At 52.6% G+C, this 17178-nt stretch overlaps 1 protein-coding gene across 1 annotated transcript; it reads left to right on the top strand.

The window, feature by feature from the left end:
• Positions 1-2898: 2898 nt before the first annotated feature.
• LOC117648465 (facilitated trehalose transporter Tret1-2 homolog) lies at positions 2899-17147 on the top strand. The gene is made up of 7 exons (XM_034390969.1): positions 2899-2904; positions 4751-4840; positions 11218-11382; positions 11729-11962; positions 12241-12882; positions 13219-13616; positions 17027-17147. The coding sequence occupies exons 1-7, from the start codon at positions 2899-2901 to the stop codon at positions 17145-17147; spliced, it is 1656 nt and encodes a 551-aa protein (XP_034246860.1).
• Positions 17148-17178: the final 31 nt, after the last annotated feature.

The following is a 17178-nucleotide window of genomic DNA, read 5'->3' as shown; positions in this document are numbered from 1 at the left end:
AATACAGCCGACCGCTGTGCTCCACCGCCCCGCCTCCCCGCCGCACAGTGGACCAGAAGACCGGTGGAGGCGGCCAAAACTCTAGACGCGTTTTGAGATCCAGAGTCGCTAAGCAGGACTCGAACCGAACGTGTGACCCCACCAATGGATTCCTCGTTCGGAGAGCAATCCATTGGTGGGATCACACGTTCGGTTCGAGTCCCATTTAGCGACTCTGGAGCTCAAAACGCGTCTCGAGTTTCGTCCACCTCCGCCGGTCGCCGGACCCACTGTGCTGTGCCGCCCCGCCGCCCCGGCAGCCACAGGGCGAACGGGGCGAACACAATAAGAGGCGAGCATTGCCACACCAGAAACAAAGTCTCGTCGTGTCGGCCGCCGGCAAAAGAGGGGGCCAAGGGGGGCAAGGGGGGCCCCACGCACGCGGCATGTCGATGCAGGCCTGATTCGGCACGAGGCCTGGGCACCAACCGCATAGAGAGAGAGAGAGAGAGAGAGAGAGAGAGAGAGAGAGAGAGAGAGAGAGAGAGAGAGAGAAAGAGAGAGAGAGAGAGAGAAATAGGAGCGTCTTCTCTTTTCTGGGCGTGGCGCTCGCATTCTCATAGCGGGTGGCATACGGGATATGAAATGGAATCGGGGCCTGCACTGGGGAAAAGGGGGAGGGGAGGGGGGGGGGGGTGAAGGGGTCGAGATGACGGCCTTAGTGGGGCAAGGGTAGAGCACGGCCCGCACACTATAGGGAGGGTCACATGCATACATTACACGCTCGAGTCCGCGCTAATGGTCAAACTGCGGGGAGGGAGAGAGAGAGAGAGAGAGAGAGAGAGAGAGAGAGAGAGAGAGAGAGAGAGAGAGAGAGAGAGAGAGAGAGAGAGAGAGCAGGGCAGACCCCTTTAGTCTGAAAATGTGAGAGCCCGCGCACAATTTATGGACGGTTCAAAAAGTCGGCCGCGCATAACGTGGGATTGCCCCCCCCCCTCTCTCTCTCCCTCCCAGCGCGTGCGCGTGAGTTGCAAAGACACCAAGCACTTTCACAAATCACGCCGGCGGCAGCATCTCGGGCGAGTGCACGGCGCACAGTGGGCCAGAAGACCGGTGGAGGCGGCCAAATCTCTAGACGCGTTTTGAGCTCCAGAGTCGCTAAATGGGACTCGAACCGAACGTGTGACCCCACTCAATGGATTCCTCGTTCGGAGAGTGGTCCATTGGTGGGGTCACACGTGCGGTTCGAGCCCTGCTTAGCGACTCTGGAGCTCAAAACGCGTCCAGGGTTTTGAACGCCTCCACCGGTCTTCTGGCCCACTGTGCGGCGCCGCGGCGCATGGGGAGGGAGACTCTAAGAAAACCGCTCGACGCGCTCGACGGCCCCTCTGTGTTCCTTCCGGTGCTTAACGACAATGACACCGTCCCGTTGAAGCAGAGAAAGGGACAGGGGCGGCGAGGAGACAGAGAGAGAGAGAGAGAGAGAGAGAGAGGGGGGGGGGGAGGCAGCCAGAGAAAAAGACAGCGTGTTTGAGGTGCTTCCGCCAAACAGACAGGTGAGCATGGACTCTGCAGTGAGGCTCGGTGCTCGCTTCGCGCCAAAAGGTTGCGTGCCTTTACTATTTTCATTTTTTTTCAGTGCAGGGTTCTAGGGCAGGCCGGCAGGGCCAGGGTCTTCGGGGCTTCACTGTCACAGACTGTCCCTTGTGTACCTGGGGCGGGGCGGGGCTGGCGGGGCGGGGCGGGGGCGGGCGCCCAGCCCGGGGGCAGCAAGCTTGGCAGCAAGGGTGTGGGAAGACGAGACTGTCTGTCCCGACAGTGGTAAAGCCCCAAGACGGCGACCGAGGCACGACGAGGCACGTGGAACGAGGAGCGGCAGAACACGGTCTAGGACCGGACGAGGCGGCAACAGTGGGCCAGAACACCGGTGGGGGCGGCCAAAACTCTAGACGCGTTTCGAGCTCCAGAGTCGCTAAAAAAGACTCGATCAGAACGTGTGACCCCACCACTGGATTCCTTTCCGAAGGGGGAATCCATTGGTGGGGTCACCCGTTCGGTTCGAGTCCTGTTCAGCGACTCTGGAGCTCAAAACGCGTCTAGAGTTTTGGCCGCCTCCACCGGTCTTCTGACCCACTGTGCGCAGGCTCCGCAGACACTGGGTGGCAAGGTGTACCACACCGCAAGGGCCGCAAGGGCAGCTGTCTCGGCCGGGCGGCGAAAGGGAGGGACATTCCGGGCGGAATACGTACCTAGAAGACGAAGAATCCAGTTATAATTAGGGCGCGGTGTCCGGAGGGAAGGGGTGGGGGGGCGGAGGGGAGGGGTGTAGGGGAGGGTTGAGGAGGGGTGGAGGGGGGCGGAGGGGAGGGTGGAGGGGTGGAGGGGAGGGGAGGGGTCTGCTGGCGAGCTGCCCCCGCGCTGTAGGCAGAGCCAGGCAGAGCCTTCCCCGTGGTTCCTGTTCTGTCACGGATAGCGCTCCCCCTTCCCCGTCGCCTCTTCAAGTGTGTGCAGCCCAGCAGCGCCCGCCGAGCCAGCCAGCCATGCCGATATACTAGGGGTACGCGCCGTTTAGTGTGGGCGCGTAGTGTGGCTGAGCGATACGAATTTGTGCACTTCGGACTTTGCTTAAGTAGACGAATGTGCAGCTTGTGGGCTCATATTGAGTGGGGGAATGTAGGTCTGGGGTATAATGGAAGTGATTTTCGTTAACAGCACACACAAAACTGTTGGGATCAACGTCACACTCGATTTTAAAATTTTGGTCCAAATTGGTCAAAATTCGTAATGCGTGAGTCTGGGAAAATTTGGAAGTCATTTTTGAGTTCAGCACACCAAAAACTGCAGGAAACATATAAAAACTCGATTTGAAAATTTTGGTCAAAATTACCTAATTTGATGAAAATAAAGTCTGGAGTCGAAATGGAGGTGATTTTCGTTATCAGCACACACAAATCTGTTAGGATCAACATCAAACTCATAAAAAAATTTTGGTCCAAATTTGGTCAAAATTTGCTAAAGCGTGAGTCTGGGAAAAATTTGGAATTTATTTTTGAGTTCAGCTCATAAAACACTGTAGGAAAAAATATAAACTCGACCTAAAAATTTTGGTCCAAATGACCTAATTTAAGATAAAAATATAAGTCTGGAGTAGAAAGGAAGTGGTTTTCATAATCAGCACCCCAAAAAACTCAAAGAATCAATATGAGACTTGATTGAAAATATTGATATAAAATTGATCAATAATTGGTAAAAAATGGGTCTGGGTTGGTCTTCATGGATCACCCTTTGTCGTCACCAATACCCTGATGCCACACCAATGCTTTTTTTCAGTCGAGTAACATTCCATTGCCAGCATAGAACGCTTAATTGGCTACTCGTCTGCTTGAGTCACTATTAGATGTATGTTTTTCTTCCAACTCATGAATTCACAAATTTATTAGTTAAATTTGAGAAGCCTTTTGTCATTATTTTATTTTAAACCATAAATTTAAACAACATAGACTGGAATATGTAATCATAGTTTATATTAAGTGACTCAGTTTAGGGCAGGCTGATCTGAAGCATTCGACGGAGAAAAAATTTTGTCAAATTCAGTGAATCGTCTCATGAAGTCAAGTGCAGAGCCACTTGTTGCTCAATACGCCAACATAATTTACCTTATTCATGCCTCGTGATATTTTGTCTCTAGAGTAAAAGAATACAGTGCTTGTATTCAGAGAGCCAGCTTTAAACCATTACCAATACTTAGTTCCAGTTGTCGGACAGAAGCTTTGGTGAAGAGAAAAGAATCGTCTCATTAATGCAATTACAAAGTCCCCCACCGCTCAAAACCTGAATCGTCCATTAACCCAATATCAGTTCAAAATCTGTTAGCACAAAATTTTGGATTATTTATTGCCCCAAATTACTTTATTTATGGATTCTTTTAATAATAGATTTTGGGTACAAAAATATTTATGTTAGCTTGCAGCATTGCAATAGAATGTCATTTCCCGAGACAAACCAAAACAATTAAATAGTCTTCAAAATTTTAACAGAAGTTATTCATGCATTTACCCGATTTGATTTACTATCAAATTTTAAAAAAAAGGATAGTACCAGAGAGAAAAAAATCAGCAGATGCACACAAAGGCAAAGAAAACATTCTATTTACAATCCACACCTACACTCACAGTGCACTGACCTGAAGGATGATTCCCTGTGACGGGGGAGGGGGGAGAGGGGAACGAAACACGCAAACCATTCTCACATTCAGTTTTCGTATTTGCCTCTGTTGACACTCCGGAAGGGTTTCATTTATTCTCGAATGTTAAAAAACTATCTCAGTACCTATTTGAGAACCCCTTTGCTCTTTAGTTTGTTTATTTGCATAAGTGCCGTCCCGTCTTGCAGACGGCTTGCAAGCGCGGCAGCCGGTATGAGAAATTTGTCAGCCGCACGATGCTACAACCCAACCACGCTAATTACCTAGTTCAAAACGATGTTTTGAATATTTCAAACGATGATAATCGTTAATCTGAGATAAACTCCCCCCGTAGGAGTTTAGGAGACATCAGGTGTGAAATTTGGATACTATTCGTTCAGTATTGCTGAGAAAAGTGAGTGATTACATACAGACGGACAGACAGACTCACGACCAGTCGGTTTTTGGTGCGCCCTAACACGGCAGGGCTTCGCTATCGCTCAGCCAATCACCGAGCGTCATTTGAATTTGCCGCCAGGCAGGCGGGCTCGGTGCGAGACTCGGTGTGTGACTGTCATTTGTTTGCAGGTGACGGCCCAAGCCCTGGGCTCCGCCATGGCGGCGCGCGGCTCCACCGTAAGGGTCAACGCCGGCACCCGCTTCACGCACTGCTCCCAGGTAAGCCGCAACCAACCGCCACACTGACAAAAAAATATCTTTGTTTTGGGGACCGCGTGTGTTCTGGTGGGCCTTCAGTCTTGTCATCGCTTCTCGGGTGGGCTCGTTCCGGGACAGTCGTAAAAATCCACCCCCCGCATCGAGCAAGATTCCCCCACCTCTTCTGCTTCCCGTTCGCGGAAGTGTTGACACATTTTTTGCACGGTTGCACCTTGCGCGGCCCGGTGGGCGGCCCGGTGGGCGGCCCGGTGGGCGGCCCGGTGGGCGGCCCGGTGGGCGGGCAGGCGAGGTGGGTGGGCGGGTCCGGGCCACCCTCCAGAATGCCGCCCGCATGGAGCCCCCGTCTTCGCCAGACTCAAAGAGTCCTGCCAGTCGCCAACTTCGAAGCCCACATTTAAATGGGCCACAGCCTCGGCCACAGCCCCCTCCCCCCACCGCGCCACTCCGCCAAAGCCTCACCACAGAAACGTACTCCTCCGCGACGTCCCACAGTGGGCCAGAAGACCGGTGGAGGCGATCAAAATCCCGGACGCGTTTTGAGCTCCAGAGTCGCTAAAACGGTCGCGAAACAAACGTGTGACCCCACCAATGGATTTCTCGTTCGGAGAGCAATCCATTGGTGGGGTCACACGTTCGGTTCGTCCTGTTTAGCGACTCTGGAGCTCAAAACGCGTCTAGGGTTTTGGTCGCCTCCACCGGTCTTCTGGCCCACTGAGCCTCGCCACAGAAACGTACTCCTCCGCGACGCCGCTGCACTGTCACCAGCTCGAGTGCACGGCGAGTGAAAAGGCTCCTCGAGGAATATTATTTTCCCGCCAAACCGATTTCCTGCCCCCCCCCTCTCGCCCCCATCCGTGCCCCGCATCAGGACGGACGGCGAAGAAGAGTAAATACAAAAGGAAGAAAAAAATATGTGATTGATGTCCTCGAAGATGTCGCTCTTCCTGACACTGTCAAAAACTTGGCGCCATCTGCGCCGGCAAGCGACAACACTGCAAAACGGTACTTCGCAGAGCAGTAACAACCACGGCGAGGAACAACCAAGTAACAACCAAAGTTGTCGCACCGCAACCGACGGCAGAGCTTTGCTAAACGTAGTCTCTCTCGCACCTATACGGAGCGCCCCATGAGTGCGAGAGAGACAGAGCGACGAAAACGAGTCTCGGAACGAGTCCGGGAAACGACGCACCCGTGCAATCGCAACGCACGTTAAAAGCATGACGCGCGAAGCACGCAAACACGACGCTGAAAAATGCAGCGTCAAACAAAACGTCCGAAGCGCATGAGAGAGAGAGGGAGAGAGGGAGAGAGAGAGAGAGAGGGGGGGGGCAAAAAAAGAAGACCATAACGTTGAGACGAGTCTGGAAAGCCGAGGGGGTTTGATTAAAAACACGCTGTTGGCAAATAAAATAATCCGTCCGCACTCCGCATTCTGCAGAATGCCGCGGCGCTACGCGTAGCGGAGCGGCACAGCGCTGTCGAAACTTGACTGGGGCGTCAAGAGAGACGCGCCAAACACCCGCCGCGACACTGTTCAGCATCTCGCCGCACAGTGGGCCAAAAGACCGGTGGAGGCGGCCAAAACTCTAGACGCGTTTTGAGCTCCAGAGTCGCTAGATGACACTCGAACCGAACGTGTGACCCCACCAAGGGGTTCCTCGAGCAGAGAGCGATCCATTGGTGGGGTCACACGTCCGGTTCGAGTCCCATTTAGCGACTCTGGAGCTCAAAACGCGTCGCGGATTTTGACCGCCTCCACCGGTCTTCTGGCCCACTGTGCGCACTGCTCCTCTGTCCTCATTGCAAATCCATTTGCCAAGCACCGGCGCTGGTGCGATCACGACCGAGGGAGGAGGAGGCGGAGAGAAAAACACCCCGAGCAAACAAAACAAACAAAAACACATTTCGCGGCGGGGAATTCAAAACGGCGGCGGGGCGGGAAAAAAAAGAGCGAGTTTGCTTGCTTGGCTCCGCGGGACGGCGGAGCTCCGCCAGCTTGGGCAGCTCGGCGCGCGCCGCCGTGCCAGGCACGCCCAGGCACCAGGCTGATTCCGAGACACGTCGCTCTGTCTCTCTCGCACTCAGCGGCCGGCTTGGGTGCGAGAGAGACAGAGCGACACTCTCGGAATCAGTCTGCAGATTCGCACGGATTCACGGGCTTGCTTCCCAAGACAAGCCGGATTCCGGACCCTTCTCTCTCTCTCTCTCTCTCTCTCTCTCTCTCTCTCTCTCTCTCTCTCTCTCTCTGCGACAGAATGCGGGGCTCTCATTACCCACGGCCACCTCGTTTTTGCGCGCAATTCCCGATTGTGGTGCACCAGGCGGTCAGGAAGGGGAGGAGAGGGAGGGAGGGAGGGAGATGCCGGTCCGCACAACACTCGTGCGGTGCGGACTGCCTTGGCTCGGTTCGCAAGGCGCTCTGGCGCAGCGGTAGCGCTCTTCTGTCTGTCTCTCTCTTCTCGTTCGCAGAGCAATCCATTGGTGGGGTCACGCGTTCGGTTCGAGTCCCATTCAGCGACTCTGGAGCTCGAAACGCGTCGAGAGTTATGTCCGCCTCCACTGGTCTTCTGGCCCACTGTGCCGTGCTGAAGCCTAGCCTCGCAGAAGGGGAGCTCCTGCCCATGCCCCGCGCATGCACGCACAACCCCAGACGGATCCCAGAAGGGCTGATTAGTATCGGATTACGCAAGGGCCAAGGGGCCCCCTCCTCCCCCCCCCCTCCTTGGCTCACCGCAGGCAAGGCCGGGCAAGGCAAAGCAGTGCGAGGCATCGACGCGCCATCTGCAGTGCCGTCTGCAGTGCGAATCTCGAATCGAATCTCGAATCGAATCTTGAATCGAATCTCGAATCGAATCTCGAATCGAATCTCGAATCGAATCTCGAATCGAATCTCGAATTGAATCTCGAATCGAATCTCGAATCGAATCTTAAATCGAATCTCGAATCGATTCTCGAATCGAATCTCGAATCGAATCTCGAAAAATCTCTCCGCGAATCGAATTGAAAAAACCGAGATCCGGTTTCCAGAGGATGGAAACCGAATATGGCATGTTCATGTCCAAAACGGCCGAAAATGCCTCACTTTCTGTTGTTTTGAACGAAAAGAAAAATCAATTCGTGAATTTCACATTTTATTGCTTGTTTTCGAATCGAAGTTTGGCAGTCCGGATTAAAAAGGTTTCGGGCGATTCGCACATCTCCAAGCAGACCGTACAACAACGCGAGAGTGGCGCACCACTGCCAAACTAACAAAAAGACCATCGATATGGTGAAATAACAGCCAACTTCTTAATGCCCCTGGCAGCTACAGCTCGGATTGTTCGGTGATACTTTTTTATTAATTGGCCCAGGCCGCATTGGGCGGGGGGGGGGAGGGGGTAGCAGGCGGCACGGCGCACAGCGCTTGCATCCAACTGGGATAGATTTCGGATTTCGGAGGGGACATAACAAACGGAAAGAGAAAGAAAGACAGAATAAAAAGAAAACGAGTGAAAGCTGCACTGTTAAAATGGAATGAAAAAGAAAAAAAAACACGTGCCAAGTGCGTTTTGAAGCGCCGTTGAAAATTTCCAAGACGGCTTCATTTTCAAAAATAAAAGTCTATTTAACTATTTCTGCTGAAAACTCGTGCAAAATAGGGCAATTTGCGGTTTTGGAGTTTTTCGATGATCAGAGGCAACATTTTTTTTTTGCTACTAGTACTCGGCGTATTCCAAGAATTTCTCTTTTCTTTCCACAAGTGAACAAGCCTGGCGCCTGCTGCTGCCCCAAGTATTAGTGGCAAAGGCTCCAATTTATACCCCCTCTGCGCAAACTGGGGACGCCATTGGGGGTATGAGTGGAGTGGGGGAGGGGGGGGGTAAGTGGCGAGGGGCACGTGAGTGGATCAGCGGTATGAGAGTGTGAGCGTGCGGCAGGAAGACGCCACGAGCGCGACACAGTGGGTCAGAAGAACGGTGGAACTCTTGACGCGTTTTGAGCTCCAGAGTCGCTAAACGGGACTCGAACCGAACGTGTGACCCCACCAATGGATTGCTTTCCGAAGGAGGAGTCCATGGTGGGGTCACACGTTCGGTTCGAGGCTTATTTAGCGACTCTGGAGCTCAAAAGGCGTCTAGAGTTTTGGCCGCCTCCACCGGTCTTCTGGCCCACTGTGCGCGACTAGGGTGCAACGTGCGAGGCGACGCCTTGCGTTCACGGCCAGAGAGGCAGGCAGAGAGCGCGGCATATTGGAAACCAGCTCCCGCCCTTGGGGCCCTGCAGGCTCTGCAGGCCCTGCGGGGCTAACAAGGCTTGTACCGGCTGTTCGTTTAAACGGGCAGCGCGACAGCGGCTGGCTTGCCTCGCCTTGCCTCCAAGTGGGCCAGAAGTCCGGCGCCGGCGGCAAAAACTCGAAACGCTTAGCGAGCTCCAGAGTCGCTAAACAGGACTCGAACGCAGCGTGTGACCCCACCAATGGATTGCTCGTTCGCAGCGCAATCCATTGGTGGGGTCACACGTTCGGTTCGAGTCCTGTTAAGCGGCTCTGGAGCTCAAAACGCGTCGGCGATTACGACCGCCTCCATCGGTCACCTGGCCCACGATGCGACACAGGACAGGGACATTGGTGTCTGAGGGAGGCACGCGGCCGGCAGGCAAAACACCCGGCTTGCGAAACTTGCCTGCCTCTCCCATTAACACTTTCCTTACTACTTGCTGGAGCCAGCAGCTTGTCGCAGAGCGGCGCAGAGCGGCGCAGCACAGTGGGCCAGAAGACCGGTGGAGGGGGACAAAACTCTAGACGCGTTTTGAGCTCCAGAGTCGCTAACGAACGTGTGACCCCACCAATGAATTCCTCGTTCGGAGAGCAATCCATTGGTGGGGTCACACGGTCGGTTCTAGTCCCATTCAGCGACTCTGGAGCTCAAAACGCGTCTAGAGTTTTTTCCGCCTCCACCGGTCTTCTGGCCCACTGTGCGCAGAGCGGCCGGCCCCGTTCATGTTAAACAAGATAAAAAACAGCAACAGCGACTGCACTCGCGTACACCCGGCGAAGCCCAGGCGTAGCCGAGGCACGGCCTGTGTACACTAATTTCCCCCGTTGAGATACGCGCGTATGGCCGGTAAAAACAGGGCCGCCGAGATGGCTTGCTTCGACTGACTGGGGCGGCGCAGGTACATCGTTTGCCCGCCCCGCCCCGCCCCGCAGCCAACCTTATCACGACAGGGCGCCCTTGCCATCTCAGCAACGACACACCGCGCGTACACCGCGAAGACTGAAAAAAAAAAAAGAAAAAAACCGCGACCGTTTTTCGACGCGGACACGGTGGGGTTCATCTCGACCTCGCACTCCTCTCTCTAAAACTTCCCGAGTTTTTCCATCGCAATCGCAATACGAACAAAACGCTCTTCGCACTATTACGCGCGACGGCGCAGCGTCATTTCTCGGCGGGATATTGAAGGTGAAGACCGGAAAAAATCTCGGTGCGCGAATGATCCCGCAAGCCCAACCGGCGGCAAGGCCCTTTGTTTTCAATTTGGAGAGCGCGTCGCGGCGTCGCCATGTTGGACGTATGGAAAGATTAAAGGGGCCGTAAAAGCGTAAAAGCGGCCAGTAAATTGGGGTACTAAAAGCGGAAACGAAAAGGGGATGACGAGGAGGGGCGGGGGAGGAGGAGAGCACAGTGGGCCAGAAGACCGGTGGAGCCGGCCAAAACCCCGGACGCGTTTTGAGCTCCAGAGTCGCTAAATGGGACTCGAACCGAACATGTGGCCCCACCAATGGATTCCTCGTTCGGAGAGCAATCCATTGACGGGGTCACACGTTCGGTTCGAGTCCTGTTTAGCGACTCTGGAGCTCAAAACGCGTCTAGAGTTTCGGCCGCCTCCACCGGTCCTCTGGCCCACTGTGGGCAATGACGACACGTGGAGGCCCAGCGAGTTTCACGCTTTCCAATCACACGGCCGCCGCGTCTTGTCACTCGCACTGCAACCCCTTCCAGGCCCTCCAGGCCCTTCCAGTGTGGTGGCGCCCCATTTGCGGTGGGGGGGGGGGGGGGGGGAGGCCGCGCACCTCGACATCCGGCGAGGCAGGCAGACAACAAACCAAATTCCACAATTTGGGGACCGTATCTCAGCGACGCGCGACGCGTACGCCAGGACGATAGCAGACGGTGCCACGTTGCTTCAAACTTGGCAAAATAAAAATTCTTGAGTGTACATTGCACAGTTACTTATATGATGTTTCGGCCGAATACAGGTTGGGATAGGTGCAGCTTCGCGCAAAGCGATGCGCTGAAAAAGCACACGGTATAGTTTACACCGAGGTTTACACTGTGTCCCACAGAGACAGGGAGTGTTGGCCTAGTGACTGTCCTTGTCTGTTCCGCCCGTTGCAGGTGCTGGCCGCCCTAGCGGTGTCGCTGGGCCCGTTCGCCGCGGGGCTGGGCAAGGGCTACAGCTCGCCGGCCATCGCGTCGCTGCAGGAGCAACAGCGCGTGCCCCTTGACCCCGGAGGGGCGGCGGGGGCCGTGGGGGGCGGCGGGGGCGGCACGAGCTTCACGGTCAGTCACCGCGCTTCTTAGTAGTATAGGTGGCCAAATTTTTTTTAAATTTGTTTCTTTTTAATTTTTTATTTTAAATTTTTTTCAAAATTTTTTCAAAATTTTTTTCTAAATTTTTTTAAATTTTTTTCTAAAATTTTTTTTCAATTTTTTTTTCTAATTTTTTTTTTAAATTGGACTCTAATCGAACGTGTGGCCCCACCAATGGATTCCTCGTTCGGAGAGCAATCCATTGGTGGGGTCACACGTTCGGTTCGAGCCCGTTTAGCGACTCTGGAGCTCAAAACGCGTCTCGAGTTTCGGCCGCCTCCACCGGTCTTCTGGCTCACTGTGGCGGGCTTTCCAGGTGTCGCCGCAGCAGGCCAGTTGGGTGGCGTCGCTGTCGCTGCTGGGCGCGCTGTTCGGCGGGCTGCTGGGCGGTATGGCGATGCGCTACGGGCGGCGCAAGGTCCTGCTCGTCACCGCCGTGCCTTTCAGCGCCTCCTGGCTCGTCACCGTCTTCGCCACCAGCGTCGAGATGATGTTCGTCACCGCCTTCGTGGGCGGCTTCTGCTGCTCCATCGTGCTGCTCGTCACGCAGGTACGTAATCCCATTTCGATTCAATCGAACTCAATCCAAATTTAGATTCGATTAGTTCACTCAAAATTAAATTTGATCGAATTCAATCAAAATTTCGATTTAATCGAATTCAATCAAAATTTCGAATCAATCGAATTTAATCAAAATTTCGATTTTATCAAATTTCATTAAAATTTTGATCTAATCGAACTTCTTCAAAAATTTCGACTTGCTCGAATTTTGTCAAATAATTTCTATTAATCGAATGGCAAGAAAATTGAATTGATGATGGTCCGCAGGTGTACGTGAGCGAGATCGCGGGCCCCGACATCCGCGGCTGCCTGAGCGCGGTGCTCAAGATGGTGGGGCAGGTGGGCGTGCTGCTGAGCTTCCTGGGCGGCGCCTACCTGGACTGGCGGCAGCTGGCCATGGTGGTGGCCGTGGCGCCCGTCATGCTGTTCGTGAGCGTGCTGTACGTGCCCGAGACGCCGTCCTACCTGGTGCTGGCCGGCAAGGACGACGAGGCCGCCCGCGCGCTGCAGTGGCTGCGCGGGCCCGACGCCGACGTGGGCCCCGAGCTCGCCGTCATCCGGTCCAACATCCTGGACGACGGGCCGCCGCGCAGCCCCGCCTCCTTCGTGGCGGCCGGCCACAAGCTGCTGCGGCCCGCGCTCACCACCTGCGGCCTCATGCTCTTCCAGCGCTTCTCCGGCGCGCAGGCCTTCCAGTTCTACGCCGTGCCCATCTTCCGGCAGACCTTCGGCGGCATGAGTCCGCACGGCGGCGCCATCGCCGTGGCCTTCGTGCAGCTGCTGGCCTCGCTGCTGTCCGGCCTGCTCATCGACACCGTGGGCAGGCTGCCGCTCCTCATCGCCTCCTCCGTCTTCATGTCCATGGCGCTGGCCGGCTTCGGCTCCTTCGCCTACTACATGGACGCGCAGGTCAGTCTCAGTGGCGCTGCGGAGCCCGCGGAGCGCCTTGCGAATCGAGGATAGGCTAGCCCGCCGCACAGAACTGCCGCTGGGATGCCTACCCTCGATTCGCTGGGCGCTCCGCCACTCGAGACTCGAAACGCGTTTTCAGTTCCAGAGTCGCTAAATGGGACTCGAACCGAACGTGTGACCCCACCAATGGATTGCTCTCCGAACGAGGAGTCCATTGGTGGGGTCACGCGCACGCGTTCGTTTCGAGTCCTGTTTAGCGACTCTGGAGCTCAAAACGCGTCCAGTGTTAAGGCCGCGTGTGGCCCTCCGTGCTGAGCCTCCGCTTGCTTGCAGGGCGACCGGATGGCGGCGCTGGGCGGCAGCCACGACTGGATCCCGCTGCTGTGCGTGCTCGTCTTCACCGTGGCCTTCTCGCTGGGCATCAGCCCCATCTCCTGGCTGCTCATCTCCGAGCTGTTCCCGCTGCAGTACCGCGGCGTGGGGTCGTCGCTGGCCACCAGCTTCAGCTACGCGTGCGCCTTCGTGGGCGTCAAGACGTTCGTGGACTTCCAGCAGGCGCTGGGGCTGCACGGCGCCTTCTGGCTGTACGCCTTCATCTCGGTGTGCGGGCTCTGCTTCGTGGTGTGCTGCGTGCCCGAGACCAAGGGCCGCGGCCTGGACGAGATGCGCTGGAACACGGCGGCCACCACCACCAACACGGCCTCGGCGGCCGCGGGGGTGCGCCTCGCGCCTCCCACCATGGGCCAGGCCGGCCTCCACCACCAGCTGGGGCACGGGCCGCACGCGCCGCCGGGGGGCGCGTAACTAGGGGCCCCGCTGTTCCCACCCCCCGCCATGGGGCCCAGCGTCAGGCTCGGACACGGCCGGCCCCCACCGGGGCACCCGGGGCACCTCGGGCACCCGTGGGGCACCCCGTGGGGCACCCCGTGGGGCACCCCGTGGGGCAGGCCCAGCCTCAGCCCCTGCCGCTGGGACATGCGGGGCTCGCGTGGTGGCAACACACGCACCGCGGAGCGCGACTCGGGCTCAGGCGGAGCAATGCGCCGCGCGAAGTACTGGTGTAGGGACGGCGGGAAGTGCCGGGACAGGCATGCAGGCACCACGCAGGCACCAGGCACCGACAGACAGGCCGCGGGCCGACGGACAGCGGGCAGACACACTGACGGACAGCACGACGACGAAAAGTACCAAACAAACAGAAGGCCACCCGAAAATAACCGCGGCACCCAACACGCGTCCTTCATTCAGCCCTGTCCCTTTCACGGCCCGACTCGGTCGGCCACTCGGTCGCCACTCGGGCCACTCGGGCCACTCGGTCGCCACTCGGTCGCCACTCGGTCGCGACTAGGTCGGTCATGTCGTGACAGCCTGCCGGGACGAACGCCCGGGAGCAGTTGGTAGATTCGACGAGTAGAGAGCATGCCTCATGTCAGTGGTTTTATCAGACTTTTTTAGGTTTTACTTTGAAAATATTTTTTATCAGAAGAGCGGAGCTGGATCTTTGCTAAAAAAAAATAACAATGTGGAATGTCAAGGTAGTTCTGGAAAGGCTAAATCAGGATGACGCGTGTACATCCTCTGCACAAACAATGACAGAGACAAGCACAAAACCTCCTATGCCTGTGCACGGAGGCCCATGATGAGACATTTTGTAAATACGTGACAATACATTTGTACTTTGTGCCTTCCTTGATATGATAATAATTCTTTTGTGAGATAACTCTTCAGTTTATTTGTGAATGCTGTGCTATATCTTATAAATATCAGGCATACTTAGAGATTGGTATTAATTTTCATCGACGGTGCCCGATTAGGAGAGTATATTTTATAGCAAATTACATTCTGTTAAATCTTTTTCTATTTATACTTAAGACAATAATATTCAGGGTAGTTTGTGAGGGAGGGGGTGGGTGGATTATTACTTGAAACTGGAACTAAAATCGAAAGCCAAGCCTATACTGCGAGACACTTTCATTTTTTTATGTCAGCAGTTAAAGTTCATTTTACTAAAGACAATAACAAGGACAATATTGTTGATATCAGGTTTCATATCAATTTTGATGACATGCATATTTTGAGCGACTAACAAATTTGTTCTGGGTGGAACTGAAAGTATAACATTTCTTAGCCAATATATTCCCTTAATTTGTTTTATCATATATAATATTTTTGGAGCTTTGATAATATGTTTGATGATGTGTTTGATCCTAAAGGAACGGATTTTTTCCTGCGATACTGGCGACAATAAATGCTGGGTATTTTGTATTGTTAGATATTTAGATATCACTACTAGAGACTGCTGAGCCAACAAGTGAAGAAGAAAAATGTACAAAATTTCCTCAATTCTTCAAACTGTTAGATAGTTTCCAGACAATACTAATATTATTGAAATAATTTTACCTCTCTAAAGGTGCGGGATATTTAAATTTGATGGTTTTCTAGAGCTACACATTTTTATATCATTTGTCGCATATCATCATCTTCCAAATATTGAATGCTAGTGCCAAGATGCTGAACTTGGGCATTCAACCACAATAACCAGAGGAATCTTCGACTTCTTACTTCAGGCTCATTTTTTATGGGGCAAAATAGATGTAGAATTTAGAATTATGCTTAACTAGGCATTATTTCCCACGGACCATTTCATTAAAGAAAATCAAGGTTACTTTATGTCCGAAAATTGCATGAATAGCTTAAATGCAACACATATCGAGCCCGCATTACATCTCAAAACCCATTACATTTTTTAAAAGTAACAATGGTCGCTATACAGTGTTGTACTGCTATTTATGCGACTTAAAAATGAGTCTAACTTGAAAAGCTTCCTTTAAAACATTGTGAAACTTAAAACTCTCATCATGAGAATAGATAAGCCTTAACATGCTCAACCAGTATAGATATTTTAGAAAGTACACTATCATCTGGAACTGGAATGCTCTTTGATCCTTTTTACAAGAAGCTTAAGTCACCATTGATCTTACTGAGATTAGCTGATCAGCATCCCAGAAATTTATCATGGTGCCTCATCTTCTTTCGTCTGATACGGTCCAGATGTGAAATCAGATGTAATGAATACATCACAGTTTCTATGTTTATAACGATGCAAAACAGTCCGGGTAGTGCATTCCAATAGTTTAAAAACATACTTAAAGACCATGAACGCCTTAAAATAAATCTAGTAATAAAATTGTAAGTCAATTAACAATCTTATGCAACGGCTGTTAAAGTTTGTAAAAGTGATTCACGCACAAAAAATAATGTATGTGTTTCTCCAGAGTAGGCAAAGATGCAAACAGACATGTATGAAATAGTGCAGGCTTTCAAGTGCGTGACTGTAAACATGCAGTGATAGGAAAGGTCATTAGAAAGAGCCTCCCCTTGCTTCACATTAAAGATGTGAAAATGGTATGGTAGAGAACAGAGGCGTGAGAAAATCAGAGGTGTGCGAATCATAATCATTGGAGTCAGAATCAAACTAGATCAAAGTGCTAATTGCTCAACTTTTTCTTACATTAAATCAAATCTTTTCCAAAGTTTGGACACCCAGTAAATCAAAAACCACTATTCTCTAGAATGTTTTATATAACTAGGGGGGTGCAGTACATAACTATCCCATATAAATTGCCGAATTTAGATAACTGTGAAAGGTAATGTATCCATTAAATACCCACTTGTATACTTTTTTTTTTTGTTCTGTTTGATTCAATTGGGATAACATGATTCACACATCTCCAAGGAAAATTAGAGCTTCAGTCTAGTAGAGGATTGAGAGCTGCTGACTTTTCCTTCAATTCCTTTTCCTTTGTAAGGTTGATACTTTTTGGTACAAATTCAGTCCTAAATTGACTGGATTTCAATGTAAAACGGGATTTTGTAAATTTAAGTGTAGATTTTCTTATGTAATGCGGGTTCACGCTTGTATCAGGCCTTGTGGAAGTCGATGAATCAAGTGTTAGACAATTGCTCAAGACTTCGTGAATGAGGATGAAAGCAACCCTTTGAAATCTATGTAGATTTGTGTTGAGCTTTCTGTGACCAGTAATGCTCTGTGTAAATCTGACTGATATGGCAAATTGCGTGTTAGCCAGAACTATGCAGAGGGTACCTGCCATGCTTTTGGGTAATTTCCGAACTTCAACAGTCAGGGTCCTCAATACCTTGACTTTGTAACTAAGGAAATTACACTGTCAAGTATTTTAGTACTTAAGCTAACTGATACATATTCATCAGTTGCAAAAGCAGACAATCAACATGCTGGCTAGACAACAACAACTTACTGTATTTTCTTTACGC

This window comes from Thrips palmi, unplaced genomic scaffold, assembly GCF_012932325.1.
Source record: "Thrips palmi isolate BJ-2018 unplaced genomic scaffold, TpBJ-2018v1 HiC_scaffold_3, whole genome shotgun sequence".
Classification (NCBI taxonomy): domain Eukaryota; kingdom Metazoa; phylum Arthropoda; class Insecta; order Thysanoptera; family Thripidae; genus Thrips; species Thrips palmi.
The sequence above is the reverse complement of the archived record's forward strand: the minus strand, read 5'-3'. Positions and strand labels throughout refer to the sequence as shown.